Source organism: Podarcis tiliguerta, assembly GCF_965153285.1.
Source record: "Podarcis tiliguerta genome assembly, chromosome: 3".
Taxonomy (NCBI): Eukaryota; Metazoa; Chordata; class Lepidosauria; order Squamata; family Lacertidae; genus Podarcis; species Podarcis tiliguerta.
Genome location: NC_139536.1, coordinates 49,645,495 through 49,665,700, shown reverse-complemented (window position 1 = coordinate 49,665,700; position 20,206 = coordinate 49,645,495). Strand labels below are relative to the sequence as shown.

Genomic DNA, 20,206 nt, shown 5'->3' with positions numbered 1-20,206 from the left:
ACATTGTGCTGTTAATATCTTTTATCAGTCCTGGCCGTTTATTTCTAAGCATATATCACAAACACACCAATGCATCATTCTGGATATGATCTGGATATAGCATTTTTAAAATCTGCTTGATTTCAATGGGCAAGTTAACATTCTCTAAAATCTCTTCCCCACTGGACTCAATGGACTTACAAGTGCTGTACTTTGGACTGTGCCTTCAGATGTTGTAATATTGTGAGGCATTTCTTTGTCAGACAGATTGCAGGTTGATAGTCCAGAATGCTCTTTGATGTCTCTTGAAGGGAGATAATGGTTAAGAGATACCTGGAGATCTGTCTTGACAGGTAGCTGTCAGCAGCATGGAGAGAGAGAGAGAGAGAGAGAGAGAGAGAGAGAGAGAGAGAGCGCCAAGAGAGGGAGGGAGGGAATGGGTGGGAGAGGGAGCTCTGACTCACTTGAAGGTGTATAGGAGTGCAGGGTTGCATCAAACTCTCTCTGGGAGTTTGATGTGAAGTAGTGGATCCAGCAATGCAGTTAGATAATTTTAGACTCTAGTCCACATAACTTGTTGTTGTTGTTGTTTAGTCGTTCAGTCGTGTCCGACTCTTCGTGACCCCATGGACCAGAGCACGCCAGGCACTTCTGTCTTCCACTGCCACCCGCAGTTTGGTCAGATTCATGTTTGTAGCTTCGAGAACACTGTCTAACCATCTCGTCCTCTGTCGTCCCCTTCTCCTTGTGCCCTCCATCTTTCCCAACATCAGGGTCTTTTCCAGTGAGTCTTCTCTTCTCATGAGGTGGCCAAAGTATTGGAGCCTCAGCTTCACGATCTGTCCTTCCAGTGAGCACTCAGGGCTGATTTCCTTAAGAATGGATGCGTTTGATCTTCTTGCAGTCCATGGGACTCTCAAGAGTCTCCTCCAGCACCATAATTCAAAAGCGTCAATTCTTCGGCGATCAGCCTTCTTTATGGTCCAGCTCTCACTTCCATACATCACTACTGGGAAAACCATAGCTTTTACTATACGGACCTTTGTTGGCAAGGTGATGTCTCTACTTTTTAGAATGCTATCTAGGTTTGCCATTGCTTTCCTCCCTAGAAGCAGGCGTCTCTTAATTTCGTGGCTGCTGTCACCATCTGCAGTGATCATGGAACCCAAGAAAGTAAAATCTCTCACTGCTTCCATTTCCTCCCCTTCTATTTGCCAGGAGGTGATGGGACCAGTGGCCATGATCTTCGTTTTTTTGATGTTGAGCTTCAGACCATATTTTGTGCTCTCCTCTTTCACCCTCAATAAAAGGTTTTTTAATTCCTCCTCACTTTCTGCCATCAAGGTTGTGTCATCTGCATATCTGAGGTTGTTGATATTTCTTCCAGCAATCTTAATTCCAGCTAGGGATTCATCCAGCCCAGCCTTTCGCATGATGAATTCTGCATATAAGTTAAATAAGCAGGGAGACAAAATACAGCCTTGTCGTACTCCTTTCCCAATTTTGAACCAATCAGTTGTTCCATATCCAGTTCTAACTGTAGCTTCTTGTCCCACATAGAGATTTCTCAGGAGACAGATGAGGTGATCAGGCACTCCCATTTCTTTAAGAACTTGCCATAGTTTGCTGTGATCGACACAGTCAAAGGCTTTTGCATAGTCAATGAAGCAGAAGTAGATGTCTTTCTGGAACTCTCTAGCTTTCTCCATAATCCAGCGCATGTTTGCAATTTGGTCTCTGGTTCCCCTGCCTCTTCTAAATCCAGCTTGCACTTCTGGGAGTTCTCGGTCCACATACTGCTTGAGCCTTCCTTGAAGAATTTTAAGCATAACCTTGCTAGCGTGTGAAATGAGTGCAATTGTGCGGTAGTTGGAGCATTCTTTAGCACTGCCCTTCTTTGGGATTGGGATGTAGACTGACCTTCTCCAATCTTCTGGCCACTGCTGAGTTTTCCAAACTTGCTGGCATATTGAGTGTAGCACCTTAACAGCATCATCTTTTAAAATTTTAAATAGTTCAGCTGGAATACCATCACTTCCACTGGCCTTGTTATTTGCAATGCTTTCTAAGGCCCATTTGACTTCACTCTCCAGGATGTCTGGCTCAAGGTCAGCAACCACACTACCTGGGGTGTGCGAGACATCCATATCTTTCTGGTATAATTCCTCTGTGTATTCTTGCCACCTCTTCTTGATGTCTTCTGCTTCTGTTAGGTCCTTACCACTTTTGTCCTTTATTATGGTAATCTTTGAACGAAATGTTCCTTTCATATCTCCAATTTTCTTGAACAGATCTCTGGTTCTTCCCATTCTGTTGTTTTCCTCTATTTCTTTGCATTGCTCATTTAAGAAGGCCTTCTTGTCTCTCCTTGCTATTTTTTGGAATTCTGCATTCAATTTCCTGTATCTTTCTCTATCTCCCTCGCATTTTGCTTGCCTTCTCTCCTCCGCTATTTGTAAGGCCTCATTGGACAGCCACTTTGCTTTCTTGCATTTCCTTTTCATTGGGATGGTTTTTGTTGCTGCCTCCTGTATAATGTTTCGAGCCTCCATCCATAGTTCTTCAGGCACTCTGTCCACCAAATCTAAATCCTTAAACCTGTTCCTCACTTCCACTGTGTATTCATAAGGGATTTGGTTTAGATTGTATCTTACCGGCCCAGTGGTTTTTCCTACTTTCTTCAGTTTAAGCTTGAATTTTGCTATAAGAAGCTGATGATCTGAGCCACAGTCAGCTCCAGGTCTTGTTTTTGCTGACTGTATAGAGCTTCTCCATCTTTGGCTGCAGAGAATATAATCAATCTGATTTTGATGCTGCCCATCTGGTGATGTCCATGTGTAGAGTCGTCTCTTGTGTTGTTGGAAAAGAGTGTTTGTGATGACCAGCTTGTTCTCTTGACAGAACTCTATTAGCCTTTGCCCTGCTTCGTTTTGAATTCCAAGACCAAATTTGCCAGTTGTTCCTTTTATCTCTTGATTCCCTACTTTAGCATTCCAATCCCCTATAATGAGAAGAACATCCTTCTTTGGTGTCACTTCTATAAGCTGTTGTAAGTCTTCATAGAATTGGTCAATTTCAGTTTCTTCAGCACCAGTAGTTGGTGCATAAACTTGGATTACTGTGATGTTAAAAGGTCTGCCTTGGATTCGTATCGAGATCATTCTATCATTTTTGAGATTGCATCCCAGTACAGCTTTTGCCACTCTTTTGTTGACTATGAGGGCCACTCCATTTCTTTTACGGGTTTCTTGCCCACAGTAGTAGATATGATAGTCATCCGAACTGAATTCGCCCATTCCCGTCCATTTTAGTTCACTGATGCCCAAGATGTCAATGTTTATTCTTGCCATCTCATTTTTGACCACATCCAACTTACCCAGGTTCATGGTTCTTACATTCCAGGTTCCTATGCAATATTTTTCTTTACAGCATTGGACTTTCCTTTCACTTCCATGCATATCCGCAACTGAGCGTCCTTTCGGCTTTGGCCCAGCCGCTTCATCAGCTCTGGATCTACTTGTACTTGTCCTCCGCTCTTCCCCAGTAGCATGTTGGACGCCTTCCGACCTGAGGGGCTCATCTTCCAGCGTCATAACTTTTATATACCTGTTGTCTTTGTCCATGGAGTTTTCTTGGCAGGGATACTGGAGTGGCTTGCCGATTCCTACTCCAGGTGGATCACGTTTGGTCAAAACTCTCCACTATGACCTGTTCATTTTGGGTGCCCTGCTCGGCATAGTTCATAGCTTCTCTGAGTTCTTCAAGCCCCTTCGCCACGGCAAGGCAGTGATCCATGAAGGGGCCACATAACTTGGTGGGGGATTATTTTTGGGTAGATCTACATTGCAAACTTCAAAGCAGCAGATTTCAGTGCACATAATACCCTGTTGGATTGTGGCCTCGGACTGGGTTTGATAGTCAATTCCTCTCCCCAGAGAACACTAGGATCTGCAGTTTGGCAGGCTGGGAGTTTTTAAAAGCCTGCCTCACCAAACTGCAATTACAGGATCTATGGGGAAAGCCAGTACCATTGACGTGGCTTGCAACGGATGGTACAGCATCTATATTTTGATAGCAAGCCCATGTTTTCTAATTCTTGAAAAGTGCCTAGCAATTTTAGATGAAATCATATATATGTGGTTTAATAATCAACCCCTCTTCACAAGGAACTGCAAAATGTAGCTCTGGGAGAGGGAGAGGGGTTTCCTAACTGCTTTTTTGCACCGTTTGCAAACTGCAGCTCTCATAATTCTTTGGGTGAAGACGTGACTGTTTAAAGTGCTATTGTAGGGCTTTAAATATATGGGGTGAATGAGGGCTAGGTGATCCAGCAGGGCTCTTACATTTTTAGGTACACCTCTGTCTACGATGGCATCATTAGAGCTAAGTCTGTGGTAGCTAATACTACACACTCTTACAGCAACTCACTGAATGATAATGACTGCTTGCCTGGTCACAGGGTGGACGGCTGTTGTGGCCCATCACACCAAGCTCCTTGCCCTCAGGTGCATTGCCAGGGCTAGGTGCTCAGCCATTGGGGAATTCCCAGGCCAGTCACGGGCTTTCCTGCCATCTGTTGATTTGAATCCAACCGGGCCATGTAGGCAGGGCTTTGGACCTGATAAAGGTGGGTTGTCCAACACTGTCTTACACCAACTCACTGACTGATAACAGCATCTTCTCCCTGCTCCCACCCAGAGCCCTTCATCCCCCAAATATGAGTTTCCATATGGGCTTTGGACCTGATGAATCTTTTTCCCCGTCATTCCTATGGGCACAGCAAAAAGCTCTTTTTCTGTTAAAATTTCCACATTGGAAGTGGAATTAACTAAGGCAAGCCTTACACCTCATTTGAAGCCAAAGAGGCGCATGTCACAAATAATTCTGATCAGACTGCAGATGCGGAAAATGCCTTCATCTTTATATATCCATTGCTGGTATACAGGCTATGACTATGTAACCAAAACAGTAAAATGTATCAAAAGGAGAGCACTACAAAGCGGAAACAAAGAGAATGGCAACAGGGAAGAGAGACCAATTTATTAATGTGGTTCAAATAAATCACAGTGCATTTCAAGCAATGAGCTCTTTGTGAGGGGTCTATCAGGAAAAGGAATTGTTCATCTCTATTGCAATGTCTTGGATGATTTGCTCCAAGAAGCTAATAAACATTGAATCCTATAATGGTACAAAGGATTTGGGAGGTTATCAAAGAAATTGTAATGGATGTGAGCTAGTCCTTTTTTTTTCTTATAGACTCTCCAGTTAACAAAAAATTGCACAAAATACTTTGAGACTTTTGCCACATGAATTAATAAATTGGTCCTTTGCATCAGCTGGTTTTTAAAAAACAACAACAATGGCAGGAGCATAAACATAATTGTACAGTGGTTGGGGAGGAGGGCACATAAATATTTCCAAAATCAAATCACACGTAAACCTAATTTTATGGAAGATTGAGAACATGTATTGGAAGAAGATGGGCTAGTGTGTGATTTTAATGACACAGTCAGTGGATTGATTTTATACGTGCCATTTAATGGCATTCAGGGGATTAAATCAAAGTCACAGTGGAAAATATCATTACAGTCAAACCATCCAAGTACTCCATTGAAAAGTTTGAAAGATTATTCCGGACTTAATTTTGAAGTAGACAATAGTACATATTTTGTAACTGCTGTATCTTCTGTCTGCCATTCACTTTACTTCTTGGGTAAAGGAAAGTAATTAATCTGTTTTCAGTTGTTTATGGCAACAGAACCCAGATTTGCCACAGCAAACTTCAAGTATGGTGGGAAATTTTCTGTCAGAACAAGAAGCAACCTATGGGAAACCAAATTAGCATTTTATAGAGTCATAATACATGTTCACATATGCTAAAGAATAGAGACATATTTCTGGTGTGTTTGTTTTTTCAAGTAGCATACAATGCACAAGTTCAAATATCTCTCATCCTTCATTTTTCACAGTACTGTTTCATTCTTATCACAAAGAATCATCAGAAGATGATTGTTCTAGCGGCACAAAGCATCTTTCTGTTCCTTCAGGTGTCAAGAAGTCCTCCACCATCCCCCACAGATGCCTAAAAACAAATGAAAACAACAACACACTTGTGGCTAAAACCCACTGTGGCAAGTATTTGACTGAAGCACCCCACCAAACTGTTCTCTACTTTGAGTAGCCTCAAATGTTGTGGGGAAAGAGTAATTTGCTCTCCCATCTTCTCACTATTCCATGTTGATTTAGCACTAGACAATCTACAAGGGAGAAATTGTCAACTGTTCATTTATCTAAGCTAGAAAGACTCAAATTTAGAAAATATTTTACCCTTGCCGGATTCAATGCCCCTCCCATATTCAGAACGAATATGCCCATGCAGTTGGAAGGAAGTTGAAACTGTTATTCATGTCCTACTATACTGCCATTATTACAGAGATATACTTTCAGTATTTATCACCCCAATCATGCAACGAATCCCAAGCAGATCTGATGACCACAACTTAAAATATCTAATAGAGAACAGGGAGCCAGAGATTACCTCAAAAGTGGCTAAATTCTGTGCTGCTGTTGCTGTTGCTATACAATTAAGGAGAAAAGCCCTGAATGAATCCAAAGGTCAACATATTTTAAATTAACGGTTAAGGTTTTAGCCTACATATTTCGATTGTTTTATATCTGTACTATTTACCGTGTTCTAGCTTATAGAGCTTAATTTTAACCTATTTACCTGTTCTCTATTGCCGTATATGTCTGTGTTTCTGGTCTGTGTTCATAATAAATCAATTATTTCATTCATTTACTTCATAGGATATGAAGCAATGTTCTGTGGAGAAGCAATGTTGTGTGTCTATTATGGTCTCCAAGACTGTTCCAGAATGTTCCTGTCATGAAGCCATCTATACAGAAAGTCCTCCTCATAATGAGAGCATGTTTGGGAGATGGGCTCTTAGGGCTCCTCCACACTTACCTTTTGCCCCACACCAACTCTATCCCCCCCAAAGTATGTTGGGTGGAGTTGAGCCCCCCCCCCCCCATCTTGAGGGGCTTGGTCTTGCCGGGCCTTCCTGCGATGGTGGCAGGCTTGCCGGGCCTTTCCATAGCGGTGGTGTGCCTCATTGTCCCCCCTTCACAGTGATGGTGGGCCTCATCAGGACTCGCAGGCTCCTCCTGACATGCATGACACCACACATGTGCATCACATGTGTGATGTCACATGCTGAGCTTTCCGCCCCCACCCCCACCCCGCTGGGCAGAACTCAGTGTCTCTGCTTTCTAGGCAAAGATCTGCGCTTTCAAGCTCTGTGTTGGACAGCTCCCCTGCCCCCGCTGATTTCCACAGCTGAATCGGAACAAACAGCAAATTTGGGTTTTCTGTGGGTTGTCATTTGCTCTGATTCAATGGTAAGAGTAGGTAAGAGTGGGATTCAATGGGGAAAGCGCTGGGGCTTTAAAGTGCAGACTGTGCTTAGAAACATGGCACAAAGGGAAGCCTGGATGAGGCCAAGGGTGTTCATCTTCTACAAGTGCTAGTTCCTACCTGGGTTGAAGCTGACAAAGTCTTCAGGAGCTTTTTTGTTAGCAGGGACTTTTCTGCAATGCACCTCTTCTCTATCTAGTATGTCCCCTGAGCCACTGGATGGGGGATTGCATGTGACCCCAATGAAAACTACTTTGGACATCTCAAAGGTAGAGTGGAGGGTAAAGAAATTTAGCAGCAGCAGCAACAGCAGCAATAATAACAACATTCGAGCTTACATATGTTGATTTAGGGAGTGAATAGAAATATAAGAATATTCCTCTGTAGTACATTCCAACTCTAATATCCTAATCTAGTCCCAGTTTCAGTGAAGATACAGAATTTATGCATAACCCATTGCACCAAAATATGGCTGGAGATGTGTGTTTCAAATGTGTGGGCTACTGAAAGCAATTCAGTGTGGACAGGCTATATCCATACATGCAAGCATATTCATTCCAATGCACATCTGGATATGCATCTGATTCATTCCTCTAGTTCTTGCTTAGGTTCATGGGTGGGTTGGGCTATGTGTGATTCTATATTACGGAGAGTTGGTAACAAGAGCTAAGCCAGCTGGGCATATTGTGTGCAGGTAAATATTGACTTAGTCACACATTTTGCCTTCAGTTCAGCAGATAACATCACACAGCACCCAAGAAGTTGCTCCTTTGGGGACTGAATAGTCTCGTTATTAATCTGTGCCTTGCCGCTAATTAATGCCATTTAAATAAGCTTCTGAGCACTAAGGGCAAGGGGGGGGAGAGATGATCCGGTTCTGACTTCACGCAATTAGACACCCTCCTTCAATTATGCCTCCCAGACAGACTTTGATTCTCAGGCTCCTCACAGCCTTTCAAATTCCCTAATCTATAATGAAGGAGACTGACGCCAACTCCCAAAATGAGAATCATAATAAAAGGAGGGCAAAATTTGGGAGCACCCTCATTTATAAACTGTCTTATTATGCAAATATCTCCAAGGCATGGTACAATTTAAAGGAATCTGAACACGCACTTTCACTGGGAGCAAAATTGGAAATCGTCTTAAAAGTTTAACACATTAAAAAATATTTAGTAAGGGCATTTCTTTAACTGTCTCCCGGCTAATTACTTTTAATAATTAACAGCCTATAAAAGAGACTAATTAACCTTGTATCCCACTATTATCTGCTGCTAATTGCCTTAATATTTTATTGCCAATAACCTCTAGGATAGCCATATTTCAATGATTTTAAAATAACACTACTGTGGTTTGATTTGGGTTTTTTAACTTCTGACATAACAAATTCCATTATTCTTGCAGGAAAATGAGCTGTTCATATCCTTCTGCATTTCCCTTTTCCGATGTCATCAAGGCAGAGCAGGCTTAGCTTTTCTCTTCATGGTGCTGAATAACAGCACATGTTTTTCTCCATCCTTACAAAATCCCTTCACTGACTATTAGTGACTAACAAATGGATGAATGGAAGTTTGGGTAGAAAAAATCTTTTGGTGACCATCCTCTGACGGCTCCCCCCCCCCCCCCGCTTACCAAAGGCTCTCACACCAGGTGTCCCAGAGAAGAGCTACTGTTTGTTCACCTCACAACTGTAGAGGAATCAGTTATGTTGGTATACGGCCTTTCAAAGGGTCATCACCACAGATTGTCACAAACAGTGATTGTTTGCTACAGTTTGGGAGGCTGGCACTCAAAAGTGTATGGCCGATTCTTCATAGCACAAGTCCCTTGACTGAATACATCATGCATGCTCTCCTCACAATCCCTAACATGGCACATGTCCCTATGTAGGTGTAACTCAAAGTAAACTCCACAGATTTCAAGGGGACTTATTTCCAGATAAGTGTCCAGAAGACTGCAGCCTTGCTTAATGTTTTTGTGCGCATGTGCACGGTGTAAATATAATGTAAGGGGGATTCCATAACCAAACTGTGGCAGGTAGTATAAAGAACAGAGCCATATCTGGCTTCAGTCCTCAAGATTTGTTAAAAAATAAAATATTATAGAACTCGGATTTATGTGGAAGCACGGTCTTCTGATCCGGGGACCTGATGTGCGGGGACTCTACATTTACTCAGTAATGAGAGAAATGCAGTTGTTCAGGGTCACTCTCATCTGCTCTTGCTGAATGCACTCCATAGTTAAGCCCTAGGTTACTCTGACTCTGAGTGAGCTCAGGCACAATTTAAGGCTCGCCTAGTTTATTATTAGAACGTTCAGACTCACCGCTGGCTTTTCTCACTAAACTTCTGCCTCTGTAATGCACTTGTGATTGTCTGCTGAGCATCCTGAGGAACAGAAAATGAGGCAGATTCTTTACTCGAAACAAATTGGTTGATATAATATACATCCACGCGATTCACAGATGACTGATACAGATATATAATGTTTATTCATAGCTATTTGTTTACATATAGAACTTATAGATATTTATATGTGTGACTTAATGATGCTGACGTACATATACTGATGAAATGAGTGCCATATATATAGGTCTATATATGTAAATGTTGGTGGTATCAGCTCTGCACATGGCACAGCGCGGGAATTATAAGAAACCAAAAATGTTTTGAACTCAGTGGTTAAAATCAGTGCAGTATTGGAAAGTTCAGTTTGCCATCTTGATTCAAAATGGCACCCAACTGTATCTAAACATAGATAGAAATCTGTTTTGTTTGTTTGTTTCTTGTTTCAGGAACTATCATGCTAGTTAAGTGTTGTCCAAATGCATAGTGGGCAGAAAATATATAGCAGACTTGTGAAAAGTACCCGGCCTGAAATTTATAAGTGGATAATGTAATTATCCTAGTGAGAAAGCGCAGCAAGGGCTGACTGAAAGCCCTTTTGCAAAAAGTCCCACACTGCTCTTTGTAGAGTCTGCCTGCCTCTCCTTCTTCCTGTCCTGACAAAACCCCAGATTGCTGCAGTGTGGTCTGGAATATTTCAGTCCACCATCCTGATTCAAAATGGCACCCAGTAGTGTCCAAACATGGGCCAAAAACCATTCCTCCATCTTGGGATCAGTCACATCAAACAATGATATCTCACGAGGTATCTGAACCCATAAAGAACAGACAGACAGATAAACCATTTTCCAAAACATTTAGTAGCCGTAGGGCAAGTACCTTTTCTAATGATGCAGTTTTTGATGTATTGAGTGGATGTATTTGACTAAAAATGAATCAAACTTACTCCTATTTGTTTCTTAAGAAACTTGTTAGATGCCTGGAGCTTTGATGCTTCACCCTGTAAAAAATCATAAATATGTACCTTCTTAAACGTCTTGCCATCTTTTTTGATCAGCAAAGACTGTAATATTTTGCTAAAGTCATAATCCTATATAATCATAAGAATGTCAAAAAGTAAAGAGCAGCACTACAAATTCAATATTAGAGCCCCCCCCCCCCATTTTTAATACTTTCAAACCATTTTTATACTTGCAAGCTTCCTGTAAGTTTGTGCAGAATCCCTTACACTTTTTTTAAAAAAATCACCTTCCGGATTGTGGGGAGGCGCTGCTAAGCTCTGTCTGAACTGGTAGTAGCATCATGCTTGGTACTGCACAAGAGGCAAATAAAATGTTGAGGGGCAGTTTGTCAGTGTTCAAATAACATAACAGGAAGTTCATGTTTTCCACCTACATACATTGCTATCTGCTCAGATATATGTAAAATGTGTGTAAAAAAACCCAAAACAATAAAAAGAGGTGATCATCCCCTTTCCTTAGTCATGGATTCATTCACTGTTCCTAGCCATTGTTCCTTTTCTAGAATGCCCTGAAATATTGACACAGTTCATTTTGTTTGTGAGTTTCTCCCTCCAGTGAGAAGATTGTAAACTTTTGCTTCACTTTTGATTCTGATTTCAGCTAGCCACAGTTTAGCAATACATCCAAACCCTAAGCTGTGGTTAACCTTAACCAAGGTACACTTGGTAGGGCCATGGGAGAGGGCCTTCTTGGTGGCTGCTCCCAGACTTTGGCACTCCTTTCCAAGAAAAGTTATACTGGCTCTCTCCTTGTTATTTTCTGGCAGGTGAAGACTTTCTTGTTCAAACAGGCTTTGGGGAACTGGCTGTTTCTTAAAGAAAGGACTCATGCTGTGGTGTTCTTATTTTAACAATCTGCATGTTTTAGTGGATGTGTGTGTGTTTAATTGCATGCTCTCCAACTTGCCGCTGGAAATCAGGATGTGTGCCTTCCCAGCTGCGCTCCTGCGTGAGTCATGTGACCTGTGTGAGCTCACAGAGCCCCCAAACACGAATCACGGAGCCCAGAAACATAAAACTAAGGCATACCACCTTCAACAGAATGGAGCATGGTGATATATATCCCCATCTACCTTTTCATTATACCCTTGGATCTTACCTCTAATTCTTTAACGGTCTTTTCTCGGATGTTGGCGATGCCAGCAACCGCCATCGTTTCTTTAATTTCTTTTTGCATTGCTTGGATTTCCTCCCATGTCTTGATAACCTGGCACCGCAAGGATGCAAGTAACTCCGCGTTGGAGAGGACAGGAGTCTGTGCTTTGGACGCCTCCTCCCGTTCCTTTTCTGCAGGTGCAAAAACATGATGGTGGTTTGGAATGGAGCATTGCAGCTGCAACCTTGCAATCCAAGGTCAAAAGCCAAACAGGTTGAGGAGATAAAAGGAGTGAAGTAGCTTTCCCCTCAGCAGGATGTCTCTCTCAGCAGCCTGACACTGTAGAGAACTATGGCACAATATTAGTCAAACTCAGAGTGCAACATTGGACAACGCCCACTGACTTTACATCAGTCCCATTGTTCAAAGCAAAGCTACCACTCACCTGTCATTTTTTCATAAGACTGGCTCATCCACAGCTCCATTTCCAATTCATTTCTTAATCTGAAATGTAAAAGAAGGAAAACGAAACCTCTAAGGCATTCCAGTCCAGCAGCGGCAGTGTTTTAAGACTTGCACAATATACGCCAGACCCAAGCAAAAGTGGAAGAGCTGATCCTGTTGAATGTGTTTACATGAGGATTACTCCAAATGCAAAATGACTCCAAATGTGCACTGTGTGTTTGCTCACCCACCAGTTGATTAGCTGCATGAATGAAAGGCAGAAGCCCTTGGATAGCAATCAGATTCTCCTGATTGCCCTTTTCTCAAATATAAACAACAAGGGCGATATTCTCCAGTCATTTCCATGTTTACCTTTTGTGGGTATTGTATTTTGTGGGTGTCAGGCGTAAGCCATAAGGCAGGATATCAGTGAAGGAATGAATGAATGACAAACAAAACAAAGGGGGGGGGAGCACTCCTTGCAAAGGCTGACGTTATTATAAGTGCACATCAAACTAGGTTGGCTTCACTCAGCCCTACAAATTGCAGGTGCTCAGTTCTGGGGTTAGCAACATACATAGTTTTTCCCCAGTTCTATCGTATGGGACAATTTGTAAATCCACATGTACAGCTCTGAACATTTGTCAATGCCAGATAGTAAAGTGAGTTCCTTGATTCATCAGGGATGTGTCTACACAATCATTTTAAGAGCCCTATGAGATTTTAGTGGAGGCAACCAAGAAGTCTCCTTCAAGGTTTCAAAGTTACTTTTAATAATATACTGTTGATATCATTCTGAGGGCATGAATATTCATGGATATAACAGAGAAGCAGAAAGCATGGCAGACTTTGTTCACATCCTGCTTTTACTGGGAAAACAGCCAATAAGTTCCAGGACTTTAGGCAAGAGATTAAGCCTGCAAGTCCATAACATTGTTATTAAGGAACAAGTCCTGTTGAACTGAATGCAACTGGGAGTAAGTAATTTTGGAACTGCACTGCACAAATGATCCCATTAGCATGAATTAGGGTTAAGCTGCCTAACTGTGTGCAGGCTTGGAGCCTAAGACACCACATATATTCACAGCCGAAAAAAATTGTTCTGTGCCAAGTGGATTATGATGTGATAAGTAAGAAAGTAAAACAGGTGAGACTTTTTGAGTCACAGAAGAAAGACAGAAACAGGAGCAACCACCCAAAACACCTCTCTGTCTGTACCAGTTACTTATTTCTGCCCCATTAATAGCATTATTGAAGGACAATAGTGGAACATTCAGAAGGTGTGGAACTCTGGATATAAGCAAATCTGTCCATTTTTGGTTTCTCTGTTTTTCATTTTTCCACCCTTAAATTCAGTTCTGCACATTTCCATATCAGTTTCTGATTATTTTTAATAATAAAAAGGTCCTTTTGAAAATTAAGCAGCAGTTTCATGCAAATGTCTCCTCACAGACACAATTCTGTGTATTTTTGCCTAGCCATGGCCCCTTATTACATGTATTTTTATATGCTATTCACCAATCCATTTACCCTAGTATATGCATATTACAACACATTGTGTGGCTGAAGAACCGCATCGCAAAATTCAGAGAAGTGCAAATTTCAAAAGTTGGCTGAGTTTTCTTCGCATCCTGTTTCAGAAACTGCAGGTTGGGTAGGTTCACCTGTAAGTGCCAATTGAATTCCCTACCCACATCCCTGCAGGCCAATTCATTTAGCAAAATCTATTTCTAGGCCTTGGTGCTGGGCCTACCAAACCCACAAGAATATTGGCTACCCTGGTTAAGGCTGTGTGTGTGTGTGTGTGTGTGTGTTGTAGAAACATTTCACACTTACACAACTTACTCTTCGTTTCTTGCTAAAGCCAGTCTGGATTTCTGCACAAGATCCTGTACCTCCTGCCTATTCTCTTCTATTTCATGAGTCATCGCTGCCCTCTTCTCCATGCCTTTGACTTCATTCTGCAAGGTCTATATTGTGGTGGAACGACAAAGACAGCCATTAGGACATTTCAGCAGGAGGGAAGCATAGCTGTGAGCAAAGCCGGTTTGCGCTATTTTTTCTTAACTGGGGTGACAGAACATATCTTGAGTTTGTGTTTATGTGCATACATTTGACACACCATAGATTTAACACACACACACACCATTGAATCCTGGGAACTGTAGTTTTGCCCTACTCTGAGCTACAATTTCCAGCAGCCCTTTTACAATTGTGGTTACAAGAATTTGGGGAGGGGGCTACTTTAAATGTGTGGTGTGTACACTGCCTATGATTCATGTCGCTGCATAAAGGCCAATTACAAACACTGAGCAACATCCAGTAGGGGACAACAATACACAGGCCAGATCCAAATTTACAGCAGAATGAGTAATCTGTAATCTGAACTACAGGTGAGGGATAGAATGCTCCCCTGTGTTAGAAACGTCTTAGAAGAAGAAAAATCTAACTCAGCTCTTTGCCTGCTTTTTATACACCTTTAAGCACCAGGCAAAAACTTTCCTCCTCAAGCAGGACTTTGGCTGATTGACATCCAGTGCCCTTTCAAATATGCTTTGGAAAGGGGAAATTATTGGTTTGTTTCTGTTCTTATTTTTATTATGTATTATACACACACACACATACTGAAGTTAATGTTGTGAACCACTCTGAGATCTATGGGTACAGGTCGGTATACAAGTTTAATAAATAAAATAAAATAAGTTCATTCTACTGCAAGTGCTAAGGAGGCCTAATAGAGCACACACAGAAGGCTAACCCAGCTATACCATGTGACGTAAGGGACACTTGAGTTCTGTGCTGCCTGAAACTGGGGACACATGTTATGTGAAGTGTGGATGGCAGAAAGTGCCATCTATTATGTTTACAAGAAAGGAGCATTGGGACAGGCCCAGACAGGTTCATACATTGCATTATATTGAAAAACAAACAATGATTTTTTATTTTTTTTTACTCTGTACTGCATTGTAGGGAGAGATTCCAGCAGGATCAGCATGTAGAGTTCATATTCAATCTGTAAAGCCAAACAAGAAAGTTAGACAATCAGATATCTACATAGCTTAGAGATGGCACTTAGGTGTTCTTTGTTCCCACACAGTGATTTTGGAAAGGTGGGACATCTCATTCCTTCCTGATCTTCAAATACATTTAAAATTTCCTATAAGATGCGAAAGAACTTGATAAGCTAGTGGTCAACTGCAAAGGATACTCAGAGTTTTAATTTGTACATTTTATTTGGGAACTACCACTTATTCTATGTAACAATGACTTTGAGTATGTTAGGCAGCCCTCCTTGCCTTCCTGCACTTCAAGAAAAGCCCAGCTCATGAGGTCATGCAGTTTACAGGAAGTGTGAGAATTCAGGGAGGCTGCAGAAGGCAGACCGCCCAAAATATTATTTATAGAATGAAAGGGGACTCATGAAACTCATTGGCCACATTGAAAGCAGGTTAAACACAATAAAAAAACCTGCAGCCACCAATGGGAATTTCACTGAAATTTTCCCTTTCCTTTGATAATTCATAAATGCAGTTTCTTTTTTAATAAATTGTCTAAAGTTCAGCTTTCTTTTCTTTTCTTTTCTTTTAGAGAAGGGGGGGATTTCCAGCACATTTACTAGAGAAAACATGCACATCCTTCATAGCATAACTTTGTACAAATGTCCCTTTGTATCCTGTGTTGTGATTGAGAGGTTGTGTGAGCTACATAGAGCCACAATGATGTTGTTAACTAAGCAACTGTTAGTTGAGAATGAATTAGGTGTTAAAGGCATCACAGGTGCCAAAGCAAGCCGCCAGGGGCTCGGGATATACAGTGGTACCTCAGGTTAAGTACTTAATTCGTTCTGGAGGTCCATTCTTAAGCTGAAACTGTTCTTAACCTGAAGCACCACTTTAGCTAATGGGGCCTCCAGCTGCTGCTGCACAGCGGGAGCCCGATTTCTGTTCTTATCCTGAAGCAAAGTTATTAACCTGAAGCACTATTTCTCGGTTAGCGGAGTCTGTAACCTGAAGCGTATGTAACCTAAAGCGTATGTAACCCGAGGTACCACTGTACTGCCTTAAATGTTAGGAACAGCACATACTTTCACTTCCTTCAGTATGTCACCAAATATCAAAGAACTGTTGCAGATGTCTTCAAAAACGTCACCCACAGCCTGCAACCGGTTGAAATGAGGCCGGCTGCAGTCGCAGATATTCCGTAGAGCCTGGAAAGGAAGAGAAGGAAATTCACAAGGTTTATTCAGATCTGATCCCTTTGGCATGCAGGCCAAATATAAATTTCAGACAAATCAGTTAAATCCCCAGCACTTCCAAACCAATTTCTCTTCCAAATAGGGAAGAGCTGTAAGCCCCATCACAGATGGTGTTTTGGTTCATAGAAAGGCAAGCAAGTTCCTGAAGATAACATTTGTACAATTTATATCCTGTAGTATCCAAAGATCATGTTACTTCTTCCAGGAACCCAACTTCTCCCTTGATGTGTATACTCCATGGTTGTTGTTCTTGTTGTTTTCTTTAAAAAAAATACAACCAATAAAGTCCTTCATGCCCTGGGCAATACAAATTCAAAGCCAAGAAGGGCTGGATTCTGCTGCCTAAATTATGCAAACTGTTTCTTTGTATAATTTCTCAATTTTTGCTAACTTTATTCATGTTTTGGGAGTCAAGGGAGGGACAAAGTTGCTGGAATGTCAGTAACAACACTAAACATCTCATTCAACCACCTATTCTGACTTCTTAGATGTTAGCAGACAGTGAATGTGTTCATAAGCCCCATGGCCCTGTCAGGATCAGGCATGGATTGGCAGGCTCAGGCTGAGGAGAAGAAAGCAGATGGAGGGGTGAATCATGGGAACTGGGGATAGAGGTTCTTCCCCTTCTAGCCCTCCTGCTCAGTGGAGAGCCTCACTGGGGCTGAGGACAGTATTGATCACCCACCAAGGATGGCTGAGCCAAAGGCAGCAGAGGCTGAACAGGAGGGGAAGATGGAGCCTCACCACCAAGGACCAGACTCCACATCTGTTGGTAGGAACAGATTCACCTATCCAGTTGGTGTGCATGTTTACTAATTTAGCCTTCTCATAAGGTGAGATACTCTTGCGGCTAAGTGTACCATGCCTCATCTTTGAAAGTTTTGCAGGAGGGGATTGGAAACTTATTGGGACATCTTCATTGTTTCTTTTCTGTTCTGAATTTCTTGCCTGGGCCCAGAGCTCTTCAATCTGTCCTCGTGTTTTGGGTGAGAGTCAGGACAGATTGCCACAAGAGCTAGAAAGCAGCTACTAGAATGCTTGTGGGAATTAGAACATAATTCATTGATACTATACCAATTGTGTTGGCTATGTATTAGCTTCTGGGTGCAATTTAAAGTGTTGTCTTTTGCCTTTAAAGCCCTAATCCACAGTCTGTGGCAAGTTTTTGTCAGTTTACATTTCTTGGTGCAGAAAGTATTGATCTGATGTGTAGAGATCTTTCCTATTCTAATTAATTCAAGAGGGTTCTGGAAGCTTCTCCGTGTGAAAGACACAAGCAAAAGGTTCAGGATGTTTGGGTCACTCCTTCAGAGAAGCCAAGTACAGCTGGCTTAAACTGGTTCTGTTATCTCTTCTGTTAAGGTCATGATTATTATAATAGTAAGGCCAGAAGGAGCCTAGGTTTCACTTTCTCTTTCCATCTCTCCTTCTGGTGTGGTGCTCTGTATATAGTGTTAAGGTTTAGTCTTATTATAAGTTATTGTAAGTTTAAGTCAAGTCTGCTGCAATTGGACTTCTTATGGACAGTGCCGATCCGGAATGTATTGGATTTGTGACCATTATGCTCATTTGCCTTTGGCAGCAGTAAAGCTCTGCTGGATAGTAATAATAATAAATAATATTTATTTATTTATACCCCGCCCCTCCTGGTTCAGAAAACCGGGCTCAGAGTGGCTAACAACAAATTTAAAACACTTAATTGTGATACAACAAAAACAGCATAAAATACAGTATAAAAGTGTGAATAACAATAAATTCAAAAATCAAAAATCAGTTTAGAGGAAAATCCATCCAATAAACATTAGATGATCACCAGGGCTAGCTGGCTAAATTAGTCCTATGAAATACAATTGCCTCTGGTCTATTTTGGGGAAAACCTGCAAGATGTTTAAGTTTTTACTCTGCTAACTATACGTTGGAATCTGCTCTGGATCAATATTGAGCAGAATTTGGCATTTCCAGACAATCTAGTTAAACTGGGTTCCTACAAAGCTGCTGAAGGGTTAATTCAGAATTTGGGGGGACAGTGGGCTGCAGTGGTGGTTGGTGGTGCAGAGTGGGGTGTGGTGGCACTGCTCAAGACTGGCTTCCCAATGTGGAGATCACTGCTAGTAACCAAGAGGGGGAGAGTAGAGGAAGTGGTGGGGTCAGTGTAGTGTGAAAAGAGCAGTGGGGTCTGTCCGTCACCTTTGTCCTCTTGGTTACCCTCAGCAACCTCCACCTTTGGAAGCCGGGTGAGCAGGGCCAACCCACTCCACCCTGCTCCACCAACCATTGCTGGTTAATTGAACCCATTCTAACAGATGACAGGTTTGAGAGCTTGAATACCCGGCTGAGGACTAGTGATATTTCTCACTCTTCTAATAGACAACCAATTATCATCTCAAGATGAATACATGGCTTACCCACAACACTGATTCCCCCCCACACACACACTTATCATTTTTCCAGAGTTTTACATGTGTTGGGAGCCTGTGTTCCTGTCTCATTCCACACTACCCTTTACTTACCTGAGCCAACGTCCTTTCATGGTGCTCTGCTGACTCGCTCCCAATAAAGTCGTTCTTCAGCAAATCTTGCTTTGCGATCACAGCTTTCTGAAACTGCATGAACTTGCGAAACTGGTCCGTTCTGGTCACACCAGCCAAGTAAGAAGGAAAGAATTGGTATTCATCTTTCGTCTCCTCCATGGCACAAAGCCGACTGTTGATTGTCGGTTTGTATTTCAACGTTCTCATCTCTGGAACCTCCAGCTCTTCCCTGATAAGTTGCTCTTGAAAAATGCCCAGTTCCTCCTTTGCCTCCTCAGCATCCTTCTTTCTTTGCTGTTTGAAAGATGTGGAATTGAGGGAAGTGCTCACTGGAGATCTGTAGCTGGCCTTGAATGCCCGAGGTTGAAAACATGACTGAGAAGCAGATTTGGCACGGGTGGGTGTGGGTGTTGAGTCCACACAGCTGCTCAAGGTAGCTTGTGTCTTTCTGGATACCACACTGGGTGTTGTCAAATTGGTTCTTTTTGTGAGGATTAGTGCAGATTTCTTGGCACTTTCCCAAAAGTTGTTCTTGATCCATTGCTGGGGCTTGTAAAGCTTGTCATGGTTCAGGTGGCCAGAGGTGTAAAGCTGAATGTCAGCTTTGTGGGCCTTTTCCATTCTGTCTAAGAGGTCCTTGAGGCTGCTTTTTTGGTTCTCGCCTGCCATGAGGAATGTTCGTCGCTGTGCATACAAACAGAATGGTCAGGTCAAGCAAAAGAAAGCAAAACACTCATCTCGGTGTCTCTTGTCTTCTGTCAAGAGTTCTGGAAGTATTTTGGTTCACACTGGATATCTGGATGCAGTTGACCTAAACCCACCACACTATAATGCCTCTCCTTTAGGAAAAAAGCACCGTTCCCAGCCAAAACAAATGCTCCCTTTATTTTGCACCTCTCTTCCCCAATTCATTCTCCAGAGGACTGTTTGTCACACTGGACTATATAGGCAAAAATGCAGTCAGAATGAGTGTGAGAAGAAAGGTTTTCGCTCACTGGCCAAACCTGTGCACAGAGTCTATGTACATAAAAACAAAAATGCAGAGTACAGGCTGCTTGCATATAAGTTGTACCCATAGGATCTGTTGTACACATAGGATCCGTATACAGCTTTGTATG

At 42.1% G+C, this 20,206-nt stretch overlaps 1 protein-coding gene across 4 annotated transcripts in view; it reads right to left on the bottom strand.

The window, feature by feature from the left end:
- LOC310674645 (uncharacterized protein C6orf118) overlaps positions 1-20,206 on the bottom strand; it is a 31,503-nt gene that overhangs the window by 9,720 nt on the left and 1,577 nt on the right. The window contains exons 2-10 of one of the 4 annotated variants that reach the window (XM_083434181.1): positions 19,068-19,772; positions 16,387-16,509; positions 15,256-15,315; positions 14,148-14,272; positions 12,304-12,362; positions 11,862-12,049; positions 10,688-10,741; positions 9,722-9,783; positions 4,999-6,061 (exon numbers count right to left, since the gene is read on the bottom strand). In XM_083434181.1, coding sequence (XP_083290307.1) covers positions 5,965-6,061; positions 9,722-9,783; positions 10,688-10,741; positions 11,862-12,049; positions 12,304-12,362; positions 14,148-14,272; positions 15,256-15,315; positions 16,387-16,509; positions 19,068-19,757 — 1,458 coding nt within the window. In that variant the 5' untranslated portion in view covers positions 19,758-19,772 and the 3' untranslated portion in view covers positions 4,999-5,964. Of the gene's footprint in view, positions 1-4,998; positions 6,062-7,630; positions 7,659-9,721; positions 9,784-10,687; positions 10,742-11,861; positions 12,050-12,303; positions 12,363-14,147; positions 14,273-15,255; positions 15,316-16,386; positions 16,510-19,067; positions 19,773-20,206 lie in introns of those variants that run through there. The other 3 variants (XM_083434182.1, XM_083434184.1, XM_083434183.1) reach the window with 3 other exon arrangements.